We start from the raw sequence: 22885 nt of genomic DNA, 5'->3' as shown, positions 1-22885 counted from the left end.
GTGTTCCTTCAGATAGATGTTCCCCTTAGATGTTCCTGGTGCATGTTGTCTCTCTCCTCCTTTATAGTCCTCTTCCACCAATCCCAACTCGGCTGCCCACACGCCGAGTACGCTGCTCTCCTCCAATCAGGAGCAGGTCCTACAGTTTATTGGTTGAACTGGAGGCAGCTGTGTAGAAGCTGTTTTCTCCTCTCCCAGCGCCATATTGTGGGAGAGCAGATGCATAGAATAAGTCTTAATTCCAGTAACTTAGTCTAGTCCGAGTTGCTCCCCACAGATCCCCCTTTCTTTTTATTTTTGGCGTTGATACGCGCCTGTCTTTGGTGCCCCGTGGCACACACTCTGCTCTGCTTGCTAGAGTTGCCTACAGGTGCTTACAAGCCCTACCAATCAGGCAAACCGAATCCGGGTCCTCTCTTCGCCATGTTGTGAGAAGGTTTTTAGGCGCTGATGCGTGCCTGTGTTCGGTGCCCTGCAGCTCATGCTCTGCTCTGCTAGAACTGCCTGCAGGTGCTTACAAGCCCTACCAATCAGGCAAACCGAATCCAAGCCCTCTCATTGCCGTATTGTGGGGAGACTTATTGATGTTGATTCGTGCCTATCTTCGGTGACCTGCAGCTCATACTCTGGTCGAGCTGCCTGCTGGTGCTTATCGCCTTACTAATCAGGCAGACCGAATCCAAGCTCTCTCATTGCCATGTTGTGGGGAGGCCTTATTTTTCCCTATTTCTCTACCTCCGGGCATTCTTGTTTCTCCTATTTTACTTCTATCTGCCAGCATTCCTATTTCTCTCATTTTACTTCTAAACTTCCCGCGGCTTCCCGGCGCCCGCCCCGAGGCTGCTTCTCCGCGCCTCGCCCCGCGGCGGCGTCCCGGCTCTGCGCGGCTCGGCTTTGCGCGCACACTCTGCGGTCTCCACGCCCTTCGCACCCGCACCAGGGCCTTCGTGCTAGCCCCACGTTCCCTATCTATTCACGCCCCATGCTCTCTCTGCACGCGGCGGCTTCCGCGAGTCACACAGCGTAGCTTACGTTTCCGCCACCGGTATTCAATCTAAGTTCCCCGGGCTAACCTGGCGAATTCAACCTAGCTTACGCGTCTCCGCCTTATGGTTTGGCTTCCCGTCTTTTGCTCCCCGGGCTAATCTGACGGATTCCAACCTGGCCCACGTTTCCGCCTCTGGTTTAACTTTTCGCCTTTTGCTCCCCGGGCTGACTTGAAGAATCCCAAGATAGCTTACGTCTCCGCTTCAGCCTGCACTCGCAGCTTCATCCTCCCTAACATATTTTTCTCTACCCGGTATGTTTCCTAACTTTTCTTCCAACAATATTCTTCCCTCATTTCTCCTGGCTTCTCCCCACAGTCCGTATCCAAGTTTCTTCTAGCTTTCACTTTCACTTTCAATCTCCTAGCTTCCCCGCCATAGTCCGCATCCGAGTTTATGTTTCTTCCAGCTTTCAATCCTAACGTCCAATCCTAACTTCTTTCCCACAGTCCGTATCCGAGTCTATGCCTAGGCTTTCGATAGCTTCTTCCGGCACCTTTTCCGTCCGGCTTTTCCCTAGGCTCTTTGCTAGTCTCTCTCTCCGGTATTTTCCCACTTCTTCCCGCTTCTTCCCTCCTAGGTTTCCTATCCGAGTCACGGCACCATTATGTTGCTCCCCCTCTTCATGGAGGAGCGACACTAGACCCTGCGTTGTTCTTTTGTCTGCTCGGCCCTCCCCAGGTTTGCTGCTGGTTCTTCCCGGGTTGGCTACCGGCCCTTCCACCTCCGTGGAAGGGCGGTTCCCCCTAGCCACTTTCCCCACTTCCCTGGGGGAGTGGCACACCACTGGCCGGCTCTCTCAGGGGCTGCTCAGGTGTTCCTTCAGATAGATGTTCCTGGTGCATGTTGTCTCTCTCCTCCTTTATAGTCCTCTTCCACCAATCCCAACTCTGCTACCCACACGCCGAGTACGCTGCTCTCCTCCAATCAGGAGCAGGTCCTACAGTTTATTGGTTGAACTGGAGGCAGCTATGTAGAAGCTGTTTTCTCCTCTCCCAGCGCCATATTGTGGGAGAGCAGATGCATAGAATAAGTCTTAATTCCAGTAACTTAGTCTAGTCCGAGTTGCTCCCCACAAACTTACAGTTGTAAATAAGCATTTGCCTTTCCTTCTTATAGATGGGAAAGGAAGGGAAAGGCTGAGAGATTTTTCCTCATCTATAGGACAGCCAAAAAGAAAAATATTCATTACAGATACTTTGAACTTGAAGTCCAAATCCAAGAAGATGGTGCTGTTGGACAATAAAGTGATCTGGTAACATTCTCAATCCTTCCACAACTCATTTCATTGAAACAGTACATGGCAACAAGCACTGTATCTGACGATTTGTTTTATATTTTAATTTGTATTGCTCATTCTGAAGAGAATGGAGTTTCCTATGAATTGAGGATTAAAGTCCTGTCTAAAGAAAAAATCTGGTGTAGACCAAATTACCTTGAGCATTCTTAAGCCACTCTTAACCTTTAATTATGTGAATTAGCCCTGATACAAGGCCACTTTCAGGCCTGGGAACCCCTAAGCCACTCTCTAAAGGAAGAAATAAAGGGGAAATCCCTAAGTAAATGTCAGAGCCTTCCTTCCTCACTTCTTTAAGATAATTTTCAAGTTCCTTGGAAGAACAGCAAAAATAGTGACGAACTCCAAAGTACTTCTTCTTTACATTATTTTTTTAAAATTAAAAATTTTTATTTATTTATTTGAGAGGTAGAGTTCCAGACAGTGAGAGGGAGAGACATAGACAAGGAGAGAGAAAGGACTTCACTCTCCCAAATGGCCAGGTCTGGACCAGGCCAAAGCCAGCAGCCAGGAATGTCGTCCAGGGCTCCTACGTGGGTACAGGGGTCCAGGTACTTGGCCCATCTGCTGCTGCTTTCCCAGACTCATTAGCAGGGAGCTGGATGGGAAGTGGAGCAGCAAGAACTGGCTCATATGGGATGTCAGTGTTTCAGGCAGCAGCTTAGTCAGCTGTGCCACCGTGCTGGCCCCAAAGTAGTTTTTCTTACCTATAAATAAATTCTATTCTGTTTTAGTATGGAGCCACTATAATCTTTTTTTAAAATATTTTTTTAAGTTTTTATTTAATGAATACAAATTTCATATGTACAACTTTTAGGAATATAGTGTTTCTCCCCCCCCCCCCATTCCTGCCCTACCACCCCCATTCCCATCCCACCTCTTACTCACTCTCCCATTCCATTTTTCATTAAGATTTGTTTTTAATTCACTTTATATACAGAAAACCTACTCTATACTAAGTAGATACTTCCACCATTTGCACCCAGACACACAAAGTATAAAGTACTGTTTGAAGACAGGTTTTACCATTAATTCTCATAGCTCACCTCATTTAGGACAGAGGTCCAACATGGGGAGTAAGTACACAGTGACTCCTGTTGTTGATTTAACAATTAACACTTTTATTTTTGGTGTCAGTGACCACCCAGGGATCTTGACATGAGCTGCCAAGGCTATGGAAGCCTTTTGGGTTCACAAACTCTGTTGGTATTTAGACAGGGCCATATGCAAAGTGGAAGTTTTCTCCTCCCTTCAGAGAAAAATACATCCTTCTCTAATAGCCCCTTCTTTCCACTGGGGTCTCACTCATAGAGATCCTTCATGTTGGTTATTTTTTGCTACAGTGTCTTGGCTTTCCATGCCTGAAATGCCCTCCTGGGCTTTTCAGCCATATCCCAATGCCTTAAGGGCTGATTTTGAGGTTAGAGTACTATTTAGGGCATTTGTCATTCTATGAGTCTGCTCTGTGGCCCGCTTCCCATGTTGGATCATTCTGTCTTTTTTATTCTATCTATTGTTAATACCAGACACTTGGTCTTATTTATGTGATCCCTTTGACACTTAATCCTATCTATATGATCAGTTATGCACATAATATGATCACTTTAACATGTAAGATGGCATTAGTACCTGCCAACTTAATGGGATTTGGAGTCTTATGACAAATTTTTAGCTTTACCCTTAGGTGCAAGTCTGTGGGATCACATGCCCAACTGTACATCTCCTCTCTCTCTTATTCACACTCTTATTTTTATCAGGGATCAATTTTCTATTGTATTTAAACACCTAAGAATAATTCTGTGTTAAGAGTTCAACCAATGGTATTAAGTAGAAAAAGAAAATACTTAAAAGACTAAAATAGTAAGCTGTTCAACAGCCAGGACAGGAGCTGATCAAGTCATTGCTTCTCATAGTGTCAGTTTCACTTCTACAGGTTTCCTTTTAGGTGTTCAGTTAGATGTCACAGATCAGGGAGAACATATGATATTTGTCCCATTGGGACTGGCTTATTTCTTTTTTCTTTTTCTTTTTTTGACAGGCAGAGTTAGACAGTGAGAGAGACAGAGAGAGAGAGAGACAGAGAGAAAGGTCTTCCTTTTTCCATTGGTTCACCCCCCAAGTGGCCACTATGGCCGGCGCATTGCTTCCGGTGCACTGCGCCGATCCAAAGCCAGGAGCCAGGTGCTTCTCCTGGTCTCCCATGTGGGTGCAGGGCCCAAGGACAGGGGCCATCCTCCACTGCATTACCGGGCCACAGCAGAGAGCTGAATTGGAAGAGGAGCAACCGGGACAGAATCCAGTGCCCCAACTGGGACTAGAACCCAGGGTGCCAGTGCCACAGGTGGAGGATTAGCCTAGTAAGCCCCGGCGCAGGCCAGGACTGGCTTATTTCACTCAGTATGATGTTTTCTAGATTACTCCATTTTGTTGCAAATGATGGAATTTTTTTTTTACCACTGTATAGTATTCCAGTGTACATATCCCATAATTTCTTTATTCAGTCTTCTGTTGACAGGCATTTAGGTTGATTCCATGTCTTAGCTATTGTGAATTGAGCTGCAATAAACATGGAAGTGTAGATAGCTATTTTATTTGCCAATTTAATTTCCCTTGGGTAAATTCTGAGGAGTGGGATGGCTGGGTCATATGGTAGGGCTATATTCAGATTTCTGAGGTATCTCCAAACTGTTTTCCATAGTGGCTTTACCAGTCTGCATTCCCACCAACAGTGAATTATTGTACCTTTTTTCCCTACATCTTCACCAGCATTTGTTGTTTGTTGATTTCTATGTGAAAGCCATTCTAACTGGGGTGAGGTGAAACCTCATTGTGGTTTTGATTCGCATTTCCCTGATGGCTGGTGATCCTGAACATTTTTTCATGTGTCTGTTGGCCATTTGGATTTCCTCTTTTGAAAAAATGTCTGTTTAAGTCCTTGGCCCATCTCTTAAATGGGTTGTTTGTTTTGTTGTTGTGGAGTTTCTTGATCTCTTGATAGATTCTGGTTATTAATCCTTTATCAGTTGTACAGTTTGCAAATAATTTCTCCCATTCTTTTAGTTGTTTCTTCACTTTCCTGAGTGTTTCTTTTGCAGTACAGAAGCTTCTCAATTTGATGTAATCCCAATTGTTAATTTTGGCTTTGGCTGCCTGTGCCTCTGGGGTCTATTTCCAAGAAAAAGATATTGCCTGTGCCAATATCTTGCAGGGTTTCTCCAATGTTCTCTAATAATTTGATAGTGTTAAGTCATAGATTTAGATCTTTAATCCATGTTGAGAGCCACTATAACCTTAATCCAGGTCATGTTTGCTATTATTTTGAGAATTAAAGGAGGAAGACATGACTGTAGGTAGGCAGGATTGCAGACATGTAGTGAACACTCAGAAAATACCTGCTGGCTATTATTCTATTTCATAATTGATCAAACACTGAGAAGAACACAGCCACCTGCTGCCCAGGCTTTGTCCCATGGGACCTTTTGCTCTTACGTCTCCTCCATTGAACAGCAGCCTCCCAAATTAAAAAGAAAAAAGAAAGAAAAAAGGCAGTAGAGAGGAAGTGAATGATTTCAGTCTTTGCTTGGCTCAACAAATACATGTATGGACCATGAATATAAGAGAGCTGTAAGAGAGCTTATCGCACGATGTCAATCTGACTCTGATGCTAATAATCTGGAGAACACAGACATCAGAGTTCATCTCCTGAACTTTAAGAGGAAGCCTCTTTCAAGATTATACTGCTGTGATTACCTGAGTCACACGCAAAGCTAATTTCTCTCATTCCCCTGCAGAATTTGATGAGGCATCCATGTGCCAATTCCAGAAATGATCTAAGGATCACTGCTGTCACTTAATCCATCCCCAGAATAGAAGTGAGGGCTTTTCTATTCACCATGTCCATAGGAATCTGGGCTACCGGATCCAGGCTGGAGAGCTTCTCTTTGTCACACACGTAGCAGAGCAGGTTATTTCTGGCAACGGGTCACTGTGACCTCCACACAAACTGCTTGGAAATTAATGTTTCCCTTTTCATTTTGTTCACATCCTCGTCTTTCTTCAAACCTTATATGTACAAGTCAGTAAAACTTTTATGACTGGACAGAGGGGAAGGATATTAGGAACAAGGATCATGTTTCTCCCTCCGTGTGCTAGTTCTTCCTGAACATTTCATACGGCATCACTCAGTTCCTAGGCAGATACACAGACAGATCAGATTAGCTCTTTTCAGCCCTGTTTTGGAAAATACTAAGGAGCTGTTTCTTTTTCTTTCTTTCTTTCTTTTTTTTTTTGTTCTTTAAGACACTAATAAAAACCTTTCCTTTTTTCCTTCATTAAGTACAAGAGCCAAGGCAGGCTGCACCAAATCAAAAAGAGATGACATCAGGATTCGGCACACTGTATTCTTTTTAAAGTATCTACGAGACTAATAATTTCAGCAAGAACCATGAATCATTGGTTCTTATACCATGCTGTTCCACAAAGACGTTTAATAAGCAATCCTGTTTGCTTTATGACTAATTAACTCAAGAGAATAAATACTCAACAACACAAAACAAGAAAACCCCCAAACGGCAGAACCTTGAAAGTTTCCCTTCACGGGTCCAGAGGGTAAAGAATGAGTTTGGCTGGAAACACACAAAACCCGATTTGGCCTCTAATTAGAGCACTGGATCCCACCACCCATGGGGTTCAGAGTTCCTGAGAGTTCAATCCGTAGGAAGATGGAAAGCTTCAGTTTCCTGTCCTAGCCATCTGCTGAGATAACTTCCAGTGGCGAGCTGATTCAAGTCCTGCCCAAGCCTATCCAAGCTCCCAAAAGCAAGAAGACCAGGGGCGTAAGAGAGATGTAGCTTCAGTTCCCAACATTCACCGGCCCCACAGCTTCTCTGGACTACTTACCTGTCAGAGTTCATTGCTACTGAACTAAGACATCTGTCCTTGCTACAGGTGGATTAAAGGTATTGATAAGAGCTGTCTAAAGCCATTAGTACCTGACACAGGATTTGACTCACAATCTGAAAAGCTGAAAAAGCCTTGAAGAGAAGGAGTTTCCAGTTTTGCAATGACAGTGGCATGTATCGGAAGCATTTCATCAAAAAGAATGGAGAAAGTTTATGTATTAACCATCTCTTACTATTGAGGCCAATTCACCTGAAAATGGAAACTAGATCCAGTAAGTAGAATTTTAGGCAGTGAGTCTCTGTTTATAATTTCTGATTTTTTTTCTCTAAATTGACCCTAAATAACCTTAGGATGATCTTGGGAATATTGATATATAAAATGTCCACTCACAATGTGTAAAACACTTTTTTCAGTATTTCAAAAGTAGGTATTGAAATCTACAGACCATGTGTTTGGTTACAAGCTGGGGGTATGAAACTGAACAAAAGCATTGATGTCACATTAGAAAGGCTAGTGCAGTATTAAATGCACATATAATGACAAAATAACAGCTAGCGCTTAGTCAGTACTTAGCTGTTTTATACAATAGCCATGCATGAACTTATCTAGACATCACAATGACCCACGAGGTAATCATACTTAGTATTTCTATTATGCAGATTGCTTTAAAAGCCAAGTGCCCCAGGAAGTTACAGAAGTGTCAAAGGTCCCAGAGCTAGCAAGTATCAGACATGAGATTCACGCTCCGGAAGCCTGGCTCCAAATCCACTGTTATCGTAGCAAAGTATCATGCTGGCAAACATTTCTAAATCTTTACTTACTACCCCACTATCCTATTTACTCTGTACTCCAACTTTACTCTAAGAAGATCTTTAGTATAATTTGTCAGCAATTATAAGAACTTTCATTAATCAGTGATACTCCCGGAAGTACTTAAGGATTATTAGATCTATCATAGGAAAGAGAAAAACTCAATCTCAAAACATGAATTGATTTGCCACATGGCCATTTATTCATTTGTCAAACAAAAATTGTCTGAACACTAGGTGGCACACACAGATGATTAAGACATAATCTCCAAGGAGCACAGAGAAATACAAGGGGAATAATGAGAAACGAGAAATCAGTGCTGCCCTCCGAGACGAGGTGAGCTGTGTGATGACAAATCCCTTTCTGTAACTCCACTTGCCTTCTCGTACAATGATGCAGAGATGGAGCTTGAAGTCTGTGGTGCTATGTGTTAAACCAATTAAGCTTTCCTCTTTAAAAAACAATCACATTGGGGCCAGCACTGTGGCACAGTGGGTTAAGCCGTCACCTGTAGCCCCAGCATCCCATATGGGCAGTTCAAGTCCCAGCTGCTTCACTTCTGATCCAGCTTCCTGTTAATGCACCTGGGAAAGCAGCAGAGGATGGCCCTAGTTCTTGGGCCCCTGCTACCCACGTAGGAGATGTGGAAGAAGCTTTGGGCTCCTGTTGCAGTCATTTGGGAAATGAACCAGTGGATGTAAGACCTCTTTCTGTCTCTTCCTCTCCTTCTCCTTCTCTCTGTAACTCTACCTTTCAATTAAATAATATAAATATTAAAAAAAATAAAGATCACATCTCCACTATCGTGGCTATATATAATCTCTTATGAACAATGCAAGGTGGTTAGCTTGAAAGTCCAGTTTATAGTATTTCACTGTTCTCTATCGTTCAAATAATTCCTGAGCAGCCACCAATTAGAAGACAGTGTTCTTGGTGTTCTGATGATCATGAAGTAAAAATGGACATGTTTCTTATCTCCAAGGAATTTTAATTTAGCAAAGGCATGTAAACCTACACGGAAGTAATAAGGCAGGAAATGATGATGGCAAGTATCGAGATGTAATGCTCTGAAAATTGTACATGAAAAGGAAAGCAATGAATACACTCCTGACTGGAGTCGGTGTTGTGGCACAGTGGATAAAGCCACCACCTGCAACATCGGCATCCCATATGGGTGCAGGTTCGAGTCCTGGCTGTTTCACTTCAGATCCAGCTCCCTGCTAATGGCCTGGGGAAAGCTGCAGAAGATGGCTCAAGTTCTTGGGCCCCTGCCACCCACATGGGAGACCCAAATGAAGCTCCTGGCTTCAGCCTGGCCCAGCCATTGCCATTGCTGCTATTTGGTGAATGAACCAGCGGATGGAAATATTCTCTCTCTCTCTTTTCCCCCTTCCCTCTATCTCTCCCTCCAACTCTTTCAAATAAATAAATAAATGTTTTTTAAAAGAAATATTAATATGGTCATGACCTAGAAGACTATTGACAAGTTTACTATAAGAAGATATTCACAGGGCAGGCACTTGGCTCAATGGTTAAGATGTCACTGGAGATACCACAGCCCATTTTGGAGTGCGTGGGTTCAAGTCCCAACCCTGCTTCCCCTCCGCCTTTCTGCTGATGTGCACACTGGGAGGCAGTGCTAATGGCCCAAGTACATGGGTATCTGCCACCTCCACGGGAGACCTGGATTCAGTTTCTATCTCTTGGTTTCCACACGGCCCAGCTTTAGCTGTGGGCACTTAGAGATCAAAGATCTCTCCCTCTGTCTCTCACGCTCACACTCACTTATGATAAAACATAAATTTTAGGAAAAAATACTTAAGAGTGGATGAAAAGAAAATAGAATATCTTGGTTGTAAGGCTATTAAATATGAACTGATTTTTGGGTTCTCATGAGAAATCTAAGATGATAAAGACAAGAAGGAAAGGCTTCATTTTTTAAATAATTTTAATAGTTTAGCCATACTTATCATCTATGTCCTGTGGTTCGAATAGCCTGACCCATGGACCCTAAAACCAAAGGTCTCTCAGGGAGCATGGAAGGTGAGTAAATTAAAACACTGGTTGCTTATTTTGATGAGTTTTGCCTCATCACAACCTTTCCAACTCCTTAAATATGTCTGCCTATTTCAGAACAGGTTCAGCATAAAATAGAAACTCCTTAGCATGCAGTTCAAGACCCTTCCCGACACCCCGACCTGCTTCTATCCTTTCAGTCTCATCACTCTGAGCTCATATCCTATGCTCTTGGCAAGACGAATTATCTCAGGTTCCCCAAACATGGCATGAATTTGTACCACCCAGCCCTCCGCCAAACCCTTCTTCCTGCATCTTTCTAAACGTAGCTCAGTGGTCACCACCTCTTGAAAAGGCCTTCTTGTCACTTCCCCTGGATTAGTCAAGAATCTTTGCTTTCTGTTCCCACATGTTCTGGGCTTACTCCTGCATAGCCTCCTGGCTGTTTCTCCCTAAACTAGACTGACAGCATATGGGAGGCATGGATTGCGTCCTTCATTGTGTTAGTTTTCGAGTACCAGTCTGAAGCATGGCAACAGGAGGAATCTGATCTATTAGCTGAATGCAAATAAGGAAAAAGGGAAGAAGGCAAAGCAAATCACTGTGTGTGTCAAAGAGAAGGGGAAGCTGTTCTCAATTAGAGGAATCTCAGGCTGCTGGAGGATTTGAAAGCTGAAAGTAATTACATTTTCCTTGATGTCTAATAACAGTTGCCCTAATTTTTAAAATTCATTAGTGTCACTTCAACAACTTCTTTTTGGACATTTTTAGGTCCTCTGCTTGAGCAGATTTCAGACAATTTTAAGTCATTGTTTCCCATATTTGGTCCTAAAATGTTAATTTTGGAATTAACACACACACACATAAACAAATGAAAAAAATACCAAAATGCATGCTTAATTATTATGCTTTCATCTGAAACAATGGTGTTGTCACAGGCATTATTGTTTCACATCACAGCAAATATCTTGAAAAGCAACATCACCTTTTCATAAGACATAAAAATTTCAAAAGGAATTTCAAAAGCAATAGAAGCTATGACCAGCTGTATGTACCAAAGTACATTTTGGGTGTTTCTTTGGCAGCTACAACTTTTGCCTCACTTTTGCTTTCCTGCTGACCACCCAAAAATTGGACCACGTTCATAAAATAAATTTGGCTTCAGTCTCCTCTGCTTTATTTTCCCCAGTGAAGTCATGAGTTTGAGAATGGAAGGCATGAGATACGAAACTTTATGACCAAGCATCCATGTTTTACAGCTTCGGGTTCAATCATAGCTGTGGTATAAATACAGGCTCACACTGTCCAGTTCTTAAAAACATGCACTATATACTTACCTCTGTTTAATTCAGGTCACCTTCCCTGAACAATTTTGAATGATCAACAAATATTAGCCGGAGCTTCTGTTTTGTGAATATGTTAGCAATACAGTAAGTTTGCTAATCAAGCTTGTGAAGGATGGAGATGAGTGACTGTAATCAGCAAACTGTTCCTATGCCTTGCTTGTCCTCTTTACTCACAGCAACACCAGGCAATTACAGGAACTCTTCTCCAGTCAACTATCATCCAGGATAGACAACCTTGTATTTGTTGCTTACCCTTGGAATTGTCACTAATAAATAGGTTCACCAAACACAGAAGCACCTTCTAAGAAGAAAAGGAAGCATCCCAGGTTCTAGAGTTAAATGCCTCCATGTCCACTTGAAGCTAGTGACTTGCTTATGACAAGCAGCAGCAGCAGCAGCAATATTCCTAACACCTATGTCTCAATATTGCCACCTGCTGCTCACTCCAGGTTTGATGCCTACATTTCAAGCCACATAACTGCAGACACTTCCTCTGGGAAATAGATTCATGAGCCTTGGGTAACTGTCAACCCCTAACAGAATTAAAAAGTAATCGCTCTACTGGGGCCAAAGGCATTGCTGTCCTGTGGATGACCAGGTGATAATCATAGAATTTCACAAGTTGGAAATACATTGGCTTATTAACTTTTTGTATGTTTTGTTCTCACCTATGTCTCCAGCATTTGGAACAGTATTTGACACATTGCACATGCTCGTTGCATATTTACTACATTAAGTGAATACCTAAAGAATGATAATTGCTTTTAAAAATTCACCACACTACTTAGTTAACTATTTAAAAAAAGAATTCTTGTTTTTTTTTTCCTCTAGGAAATATTAATATTCCTATATCCAATTGACACAGAAAGAAATGAATATAATAAAAGGGGAGCTCTAGATGGTTGAGTCAAAAGTCATGTAACATCTAGATAAAAATGTGTGTATGATTTGGAAAACTTAGTAACAATAGCTTATTCTGTAAATCAGTGTTGGTACCCATTCCCTTTTATTTTAATAAAATTAAAAAGGTAAAAACGTTTAAGTGATATATTTCATTCTTTTCTAAGCATTTACTGCCTTATTCCCCCATTTATATGTTACCCATGACGCTAATATATTTCTTCCCACTAACATTTAACCAGAAATTGAAAAAGAGTATCAACTTAGCTTCCACAAATTTAGAACAAGAGATTGGTTGCTGAAAAGTAATTATACTTATCAAGAGTAAAATGAGTTTCAAGAAAAGTATCTTTTTTTTTCCAAGTGCTAACTTCCTTCCCAACGGCCACCAGTCCCACAGTGCTAACATCTAGATTTACATGAGTCACTTGTATTCTGAGACATTTCACTGGTATGCCAAAAAAGCATTACCTTCACCCCTCTTTATCTCGGCCATCTGTCAGTGTCACATCTGCTGATAGCAACCTTTAGACTGAAGAAACGTCTCCTTCTATGACAAAGAGCAAGCTTGCTTACTGCATGGTAAAGAGTGGATTCCCCAAGTTTGGGGCTCTTCTCCCAGATACCACCTGCTGCAGGTACACATATCCACGCTGGCCCATCAGCATCACCCTGGGGAACTGGTATGGCATGAGGATTCTCAGCTATTGTGTTTGCTGTAATAAAGTCTCTCAACTGTCAAGTCATGTATCTTCTGTCAGAACCCATGAAAGTGTGACAGATAACATGTCAGCTTGAAAGTGGGGTAAATCTCCAACTCCTCACAGTTCTTGAGAGCATGGCTTTATCTAAGAATAGAAATACTCACAACTAGGAAACCCCAGTACAAAAGACCACAAAATGAATTCCCAACAGGAAGACTCAATGATTCCAGAGATAAATCATCCATTACATAAACTGAAACTAGCTCTTCCCTCAGTGTAAATAAACTTTTAGACAAGAAAAAATTTTAAAGGATCTGAAATTATTTGTTTTTCAAATTCAGTCCTTTATTTAAACTTGTGTTATTTCTGAAAGTTATACCAAAGTTTAGGTAACATGGCAAGATTTTTGTTAAATTTGTAGTTTCTAAAATATAAATCAAAAAGAAAAATACCATTTGCAAGTCATGAGAGACGTTTTGTTCTTTCATTTTAATGGATTTACTCACTACATAATTCCATCATTTATTACTTCTTAATAATATAGTGAATAATTCATTTTGAGTCATGATTAAGCATCCACTCTCCAAACTCCAGATTTCTGTTTTAATGAGGTAAAAGTGTCCATTTTCTTTCACATTAAATTTTTTTTAATTTGGAGTTGGAAATGATTTCCTTATGCTTTGAAAAGGAAGCAAGAATTCCACACTCTTCTGAGTGCCATGTGGCCATAGAAACTGCTATAGGGTGGATAAATCCCAGCTGAGCTTATAATTTGGATTGTCAGCATGCCATGACATTTAATGATGAAACAAGGGATCTAGAATCAGAAGTCTTTGAGGTTAAGAAACACGAGTTCTCTTCTCCCGAGCTGACCTGAATTATAACTACATGAGTTTGAGAAAGTAACACTCTGCATGCTCAATCTCTCTCTCTCTCTCTCTCTCTCTCTCTCTCTCTCTACCCTACTCACTTGCTCAAGACACGGTTCTCCCTTAAGGGCCCAGGAATAATGTTAGAAGAAAATACTCCTTGGCAAAGTACCAAATAATGAGAAGAGAGAAAGCAAGAGAAAGAGGAAAAAAAATCTGTATTTTACAAAGCTATAAACTATGATGTGTACCAGAAAACACTATTTTATAACATCTCCTATAACTGTTTTTCTTAGAAACAATATTCATCAATTTGCAGATGTCCTACTTATTTTGTAGAATGAATATATGATGTAAATTTATGAGCCTCTTATTCAAAAATAGTACTGCTAGAGAGAAACTAAACTAGCGCTCAACATCATCTTCTTAGTTCAATAACTCTAGTAACAGCTCTGCTCCTTTTTAAACAAAGATATCCCAAGCAACTAATAATCAGATAATATTTAACAGTTTTATGATAATTCTAGCAACTGTAGTTTGTAAATTATTCATCCTTTTTTAAAAGTGTCTTATTAGTAAAGAAGTTCAAAATTAAGTCATTTTTTTTTTGACATTGACCAGAACACTGTGTTTAGAACACTGATGTCATGAATTTAGATCACAACGTTCCTAGCTTTCAGGATTTCTCCATTCATTGCCTGTTAAGATGCTAAACCATCCCAGTAAGATCATTTCAAGGTGTATTTTATGTTGTGAAAAGTAGAAAATAATTTCAAACACCATCGGCTTTACATACTGAGCCCTACTCAAGTGAAGTGAACAGGTGAATGTTATCACCCAAAAAGAGCCACCTGCTACAGTAAATAATAAATCAGTCAACCAGCAGAACCAGAGTGTTTCTCAATCTCATGAAGACCTAGAGTTGGTCCAAAGCAAAATTTCCCCTTGACTTAAAAAGGCAAGACAAAGATGCAGCCCTCAGCCCAATGCACCTTTCAAGCCTTAGAATTTGCACACAGAAGGCTTCCAACATTCATATATATTCATGTATTTTTACTGATAAATTAAAAAGGATTTGAAAAAGAACAAAGGACTTTGGTTAAAAAAAAAATTCCTTTTTTTTTTTTCTGCAGGACAAGTGCCTGCAGAGAGCAATGGCAGTTCTAAGATAAAACTCTCATGAGGTTAAGTAATCTTTAGCATAGAGTCTTTAAATTTGAGAACTAAATAATGGCCATGATAGGGATATATTTCTAAAATTCTTCTTTGTCACTGTCAGTTTTGAAATTCTACATGGAGTTTGACTTCTGTAATATGTTGCCAGCCTGTTCAAGTAATAGATCCCTTTGTGTGTGCTGATTGCCTAAAATTATAAACTTGATCTCACACTGACCTTGTTAGCACTGCTGAAGAATTCATTGGCCTTCTGTAACCAGGTTTTCCTCTCCACCATGAGCTGACCCAATTCCTCTTGAAGCCGATTCAGTTTCCGATTAGAGAGCTGCAGATGTTCATTCTCCGCATGGTCTTTTGACAGCAGGATCCCCCGGGCCTCACTTTCCAGCTTCTCCACGGCCAAAGTCCATTCCTACAAGAGATCACTCTCTTTAGTTCACCTTACACATCCCTCACTTGAGGATGCTGTGTCCGTGACCTCTCAAAACTCCCATGTTGAAACCTAACCCCCAATACAATGGCGTTAGAGAACAGGGCCTTTGAGGAGCAAGTGGGTCATGATGGTGCTCCCCTAAGAAATAGGAGCTGTGCCCTTGGAAAGAAACCACCACTTCTACCAGGTGAGGAACCAGCAGAAGTCAGCCCAGAAGAGGGTCTTCACCTTACATAACCTGACCATGCTGGCCCCCCGATCTCAGGTCTTAGCCTCCCGAACAGCGAGAAACAAACTTCTATTGCTCATAGCACCCAATCTATAACACTGTGGTAGAGCAACCTGAACTAACCCAGATGCTCTCCTTTGATGCTCTCTCCTAAGAGTCAGAGAGCAGCCACATCAGTTAAATGCATCAGAAGTCTGCCAGTATATTTGTAAGCATTGTAGTAGAGTAAATGCTACATTACAGATCTGATGTACAACTAGAGGTACCACAGCGTGGGAACAAAAGAAAAGTCAACAAAAAGTGCCTTATGGGCCAGCGCCATGGCTCACTTGGTTAATCCTCCACCTGCAGTGCGGGCATCCCATATGGGTGCTGGGGTCTAGTCCCGGTTGCCCCTCTTCCAGTCCAGCTCTCTGCTGTGGCCCGGGAGTGCAGTGGAGGATGGCCCAAGTGCTTGGGCACCTGCACCCGCATGGGAGACCAGGAGAAGCACCTGGCTCCTGGTTTCGGATCCGCGCAACACTGGCTGTAGGAACCATTTGGGGAGTGAACCAACGGAAGGAAGACCTTTCTGTCTCTCTCTCTGTCAAATAAAAAAATAAAATAAAAAAAAAAGATATGCTCACACTAGATACTGCTGTTAGGTTTAAAATAACATAACATGAGCCAGCGCCGCAGCTCAATAGGCTAATCCTCTGCCTAGCAGTGCTGGCACACCGGGTTCTAGTCCTGGTTGGGGCGCCGGATTCTGTCCTGGTTGCCCCTCTTCCAGGCCAGCTCTCTGCTGTGGCCCGGGGGGTGCAGTGGAGGATGGCCCAAGTGCTTGGGCCCTGCACCCCATGGGAGACCAGGATAAGTACCTGGCTCCTGCCATCGGATCAGCGCAGTGTGCCAGCCGCGGCAGCCATTGGAAGGTGAACCAACAGCAAAGGAAGACCTTTCTCTCTGTCTCTCTCTCTCTCTCACTGTCCACTCTGCCTGTAAAAAAAAATAATAACATAACATAACATAACATAAAGTGCCTTAAAAAGGAGAGGAGGAGAGTAGAGAGGGGCCCAGGGAGATGGGTAGTGACTGATGGAGCATCCGGTTGTACTGAACACATGCCCTGCTAACTTTACTAAAATCGCATCCAATAATGCAGTTAACAGCATTTTAAAATTCTAAATCATTTCAGCCAATTTGTCTAAGTATAAACAAAAAATCTCACCCACAAACAAGTCTCACTGTCAAATGTATGTTAAGGAAGTCACCTCTCTATGGTGGTTGCTTTGAGTCTGCCCACACTGAGAACTGAAGATCTGTAATTCATCACAAAATTATCAGCTGTATTTCGGAGAGGGAGGGGGAGGAGGAGGGAGATCGTGGCCTTAAGAGGCTTCCATAGCCTTGGCAGCTCATGACAAGAGCCTCGGGTGATTACTGACGTCATAAATAAGAGTGTTAATTGTTAAATCAACAACAGGAGTCACTGTGCACTTGCTCCCCATGTAGGATCTCTGTCCTTAATGTGTTGTACTATGAGAATTAATGGTAAAAATAGTCTTCAAACAGTACTTCATACTTTGTGTGTTTGTGTGGGTGCAAACTGTTGAAATCTTTACTCAGTATGGAGTTGATCTTCTGTATATAAAGATAATTAAAAATGAATCTTAATGAAGAATGAGATGGGAAAGGGAGTAGGAGGTGGGACAGTTTGGGGGTGGGAGGGCAGGTATAGGGGGAAGAACCACTATAATCCAAAAGTTGTACTTATGAAATTTATATTTGTTAAATAAAAGCTTCTATATAAAAAAATTATCAGCTGTGGATGTGCAGAACTTGCTCCCTCTGACCTCTCCCCGCTGCACTCTGAATGACACACAAACTTTTCAGAAAAAGAGGCAGCTTTTTACTTTCTATCACATAAGAATTTTTTTTGAAAAAGCAAGCAGTGAAGAAAATCAGAGTTGATGTCAGCCAAACATATTAGCATCAAGAGGGGTACTACCACGTTTCAAAGTTCATCCTGGTTTGTTCCCCCAATGCAAAATGTCTTAGTATTAATTTACTTTTCTTGTATCACATTTTATAAAACAAGTATAATTTTACAGCAATTCACCAGTATTTTTCCATTCACTCATTACACAACACATACTGAGTCCTCTGTGCCTGACGTTATACTAGATAGAGGTCTTGGGATGCATGAAGACTAAAAAGTAATTCTTTCCTTTAACAAAACACAAACTGCTATTTTATATAACTTTCATATATATGTACATTATCAAATATATTACATTCCAGTCTATAAACATCCACAGAATGGTAGCATTTTAAGTAATTAGCAGATTTTTATGGAGTCCAAAATACTTGTTATAGTACTTGTATAAGAGAAAAATATGTCAGAATGGACATAAGACTAAAGAAAGTAAAGGGCTGGCATTTTTGGAGTATCTCTTATAAAGCTATTCCTTATAACGCTAATCATCAAAAGCTCACAGGTTAGATATCATTTTTGCCAGTATTTACGTAGGTTGTGTATGTTACTCAAGATTACATATCTAATAAGTGGTAATACCAGATCTGGTTCACAGTTCTGTTTATAAAGCAGAGAATGGAGGATACGCTCCGAGTTCTCAATTCTGTAGGCCCCAATAAGTATTAATGTCTCAATGCGTGCAGAAACAATGCTCTTAGGCAGGGACATGGGCTACATGAGTTCTCAGGATGTTTCATTTTTAAGAGTTACCATGTCCCCACTAAAGGAAAACTAAGATGGGCATGGTATTCTTTTGTAAAGCATTTAACCCAGTAGTACCACCCCCCTTCCACACACACACAGACACAAACACTTAAGAATCATGTATTTAACCTACTGGAAATGAGCAAATATTTTAAAGTAGTTAGCACAGGTTCTGGCATACATAATAGTCACTCACTAAATATTAACCCTCCTCCTTCTATCTTCCCATCAGTTATCACGGTTTGTTAAAGCCCTGAATTTGTTCTTTATTTATGGGTATTCTTTATTCCCAATTAAAAAAAAAATGGTAGTGGGATGTTTCCCAAAATGTTATTGGTCAGTAATATGCATTGATTAGTAGTAAGCGATAAAGTAAAACATGATTCTTTATTCTAAGTATTTGTCAGCCTATTTAATATGTAACGGTATGCTGAAACTCTCCTAGACAGAAACCTGGAGTGAAACATTTGAACAAACTTTCTCAACCAAGAAAGCATTTGTTGCTAATCGTCTCAGGGGACGGAGGCACCATTTTGAGGCCAAAGGTAGCACAATCACCTGCTGGTCCAGCTGCCATCACCAGTATTTTTCTCTCCTTGTTTCTTTCTTCCCTGTACCGTCAGCTATTCAGTCAGTCCATTACCTCTCCGTGTATAGCTCTTTCTTCTCTCTAGTAAGACTTGTGGGCATTAATCCTCAGTGAAGTCAAGGGAAGAAAAAATATGGCATTGATCGAAAGCTTATGCGCTCCTCATGGGCAGACTACTTTATATATATGGGGAACCTAGTGGGTGCACCCTAAACTAGGTAAGGAAAACGTGGAAGAAGTTAGGAGGCAGAGAAATAGGCCATGGCCATTGTGTGTTCAGACTCAAACACTAAGCTCTAGCATGTTGTCTCAACTGCCCGAGAGATGAGGGTTGATTTTTCTTACTACCTGTTAGCTTTACATGAATTAGTTCATCCAGTCCTCACCACACCTTATGAGGCAGGAAGTAGTTCTTTTCATGTTACAGATGGTGTAACTTGGTCTCAGAGGGATTACAGACTTACTCAAGGTTCAACATTCCTGAATGAGTGTCAAAATGCCAACTCTACAACCACCTCTCTCTACTAGTACCCCAGGCCAAGCTCCTTGGAAATAGCAATGTTTTCTATTTTTCCCATCATGGGAAGATTAACCTTATTAGTATAGAATTGCCTAAATCCAACTTCTGTAGGCCCCAGTAAGACCTTGGAGATGATAACAGTATTAAGGGACTGTTGGATTTTCTGATTTGAAATCATAAGCCTCACAATTTCAAAATAATTACAATGCTATTGTAGATATAATTGAAAATTTGCAGCCCCAACTCAGGGTTAGCAGCTGGACCAAAGTAATACAGTTCTTCTCTATGAATGAGTAGAGAAATGCTTGTTCTCTAACAATGCTCATAAATCTACCTTTAGTATAAATCTTTGCAAACAGCATTACAGAGAGACTATGGGCGTGCAGCCAAGTCTTTGAAAACTCACTTTAGCCTTGTGCTTCCTATCATAATATTAAAAAATGGGCTGTGAGCCTCAAAAAAATTAGTAAAGAACCATTTGGTGGCTCTTACCTTATTTTTTATCCTCCAGTCCTAGTCTTCTTAATTACACTTTCACATGAACTCTGTGGGTATTAGATGAAGTTGCGTCCATTCAATATTTCTATTCAATCTTCTCAGAAAATTGCTTCTGTTTTCTTTGGGCAATCTACAGATCATTTTGGATGCATTTCTAGACCATTCTGATGATGTATCTCCCCAGCCGTTTTTGTAGGGGACATTTGCACCATTTCTTATATGAGGTAAAACTTTCCAGAGTCATCTGAATCCATCACGCTAGTTAACAAATAGAGTTGTCACGCCTGTCAAGGCTGGAGGAGCCCAATGCAGAAAACCTGAGTCCATTTTCCCTAAGCTGCTGCTGTTTGCTTGTGAAGCATTAAGCTTCAAACAGGGTTTCAGTCACTTGGCAATAAAATATTTCCAGGACTTGTCCCCACCAGCAGAATGCCAGGGCCTGCCTTCCATTGCCTTTTCAATTTGACAGGGAAGAGTGCATATCTCTGACCCAATAGAGCCATGTGTGTTGCTGGCTCAGGGTGTCTCCGTGAGTCACTCCACTATTTTCATTTACCACTCACAGTAGTAACCCTTTTAAAATCCACCTTTCAGTATTCCATTTGCTGAGGAAACTGAGCTTCTCCAGGATCCCTTGATTGAAAGGGCGCTTGTAAGAGGATTAGTGCTGATGGATAAGAAAAGAGAAAACAAATTCTGCCTGGTTTTTGTTTTGTTTTGTTTTTGACAATCCTAGGTTAGGCCCTCAGATGAAGTTATGGATTGGCATAAAAGTTGTCCAGCACACAGATTAAAAAGGTAAAAATGTGAGCTATTCCAACTTTAAAAGAAAACTGATCATCATGGTATGTTTGGTAAGCTTTTACTCTCACAAACACTTCCCTACAGAGAAGAGGATTTAACAATCCGACATCCTGTGATTGATAAATTGTCCCTATGAGCTTCATTTCAGAATGTGATTTTTAAGTGGGAGAAGAGAGACAAGAAGCAACAGGAAATGTATTTGTAAATAACTACAAAATATCAATTGTGGAAATTACTGACCAAAATCAGAACCGGCAGGAGCATGCGTTGAATTCGTGAAGAGTTCCCAAAGCATGGCTAATGCCTAGGCCAGCTCATTAACTAGAACCCATTTCTTGTTTAATTCCTCCACCTACAGTCCCATTTGGTTCGGCACAAGAACCTGACATAAGAGCACAGGATGTTACATGATTGCATTAGCAGATGGTACAAACTAAATAAACCTAACAATTTTTATCAGGGAACACTTGAAAGTCATCTTAGAGTGGGAATTCTTTTTAAAAAAATAAATGTTTATGCATTTGAAGGGTTGCATTGAGGCCTTGAAAAGCTGAAATCCTGGCAACGTCACATTGAACTGCAAACTGGACCACAGCTTCATCTGCTCATGGTCCCTCCCATGCTGACCTATACAAATGCGAGGGTCATCCAGGAGAGAGGCACCAGGGCCCACCGTCCACTGCTTGCACAGTTCATTGCCGCCAGGCGATTCGAACCTTGCCCTCACTGTGACGCAGTCCAGCAAAAGCACAGATCGCAGACAGGAAGAACTGTGATTTCGTGTCTCAGATGGAGATGAAAGGAGCGTGCTGTTTCACCCCCAAGGCATGAGGTAGAGAATCACAGCTAGTGAATGAGGAAAAGCTTGTGGGTAAGAGCTAGAACTACACGTTTTATTCCAAACGTGCTAAGCGGCTCTTTGAGCCTCACTTTCCCTGCAGTGCAGTTCGGAATCACCACCACCTCGTTCCTACCTCTGCTTCTCTAATGACTCAGCAAGGATGAGCCGGACAGGCCTCAAATCCCCAGATTTCAGGCTCTCCCATAATGTGGGTTAATGGCTTTATTATCCATAAATTAAATCAACCCTACTGGGTTGGGACTGAGAGTCTATAATAAAAATGACAACCATCACCAAATGAATTTCTGTGAATTACTTTTTTCTCTTGATCCATTCAAATATGTTAAAAGTTGCAAGCAAAATAATAATAATAATAATAATAATAATTGCAGCTTAGAAGTCTGGTTTCCCTTATTCTCTCTGCTGCCTGGTCACCACCTGAAGCCCACAGTTCAGCAGCACAGAGCCCAGGTGCCTCATTGCTATTACTGAAGCAAGTGGGTATGTGGCAAAACAAAGATTTAAAATCAAATAAAATCACAATCTACTATGTCCGTAAGCAAATCTTCAAAACAGCGATTGGAGAAAAATGCATTGATTATTTTCTTTCAGTTTTGAGATGAAAATGTAGTAATATGGGACATTTGCAGAGCAACATTTTCCCAAGACTTGTGTTTTCCAAGTACTGTTTTATTTGTTGTTTCATTATTTTATTTTTATTTCAGTGTCTTCTTAGGTCCTTTTCTTGTCCCTCATAACTATGTTCTTTGAGTTGATCAAGTATTGGCCAGGGCAGTTTGGAGCTTCCATTTTTAATCAATATTAATACAACTCTATCTGGCCAAAATATTTTCATCTAGTACAGTTTGCCTACAGTCAGATTGTACCATGAGTTGACCAGCTGGTCTCAGTTTATATTAATGTTCTTAAGGAATTTTCTCATTTTCTAGAGAATCCATCACAGAGATCTTCAGTATCTCAAGATACATAATTCAACTACAGTGGGAATGATTAGACTGTGTGTTCACATATTATGGAGAGTTCCCTAAATGAAACAGATTAAATTAATAGAATCAAAGGCCTGTTTGTGTTTTACCCTTAATGAACATCACCTATAAACTAGAATAATGGCTCTTAAATATTGCTATTAGCAGCTGCCAGGAAAGTTTATATCACATATTTC

General features: G+C 41.2%; 1 protein-coding gene across 2 annotated transcripts in view; it reads right to left on the bottom strand.

Annotated features, from left to right (window-relative positions):
- The window catches only part of CCDC141 (coiled-coil domain containing 141), a 202735-nt gene that overhangs the window by 81091 nt on the left and 98759 nt on the right, over positions 1 to 22885 (bottom strand). For both annotated transcript variants that reach the window (XM_070070578.2, XM_070070581.2), the window contains exon 7: positions 15284 to 15478. In XM_070070578.2, coding sequence (XP_069926679.1) covers positions 15284 to 15478 — 195 coding nt within the window. The remainder of the gene's footprint in view (positions 1 to 15283; positions 15479 to 22885) is intronic.

Source organism: Oryctolagus cuniculus, chromosome 3 (genome assembly GCF_051225735.1).
Source record: "Oryctolagus cuniculus isolate XC-2025 breed Fujian yellow rabbit chromosome 3, ASM5122573v1, whole genome shotgun sequence".
NCBI classification, from domain to species: Eukaryota; Metazoa; Chordata; class Mammalia; order Lagomorpha; family Leporidae; genus Oryctolagus; species Oryctolagus cuniculus.
Note: the sequence above shows the minus strand (reverse complement) of the source record. Positions and strands in the feature narration are given on the sequence as shown.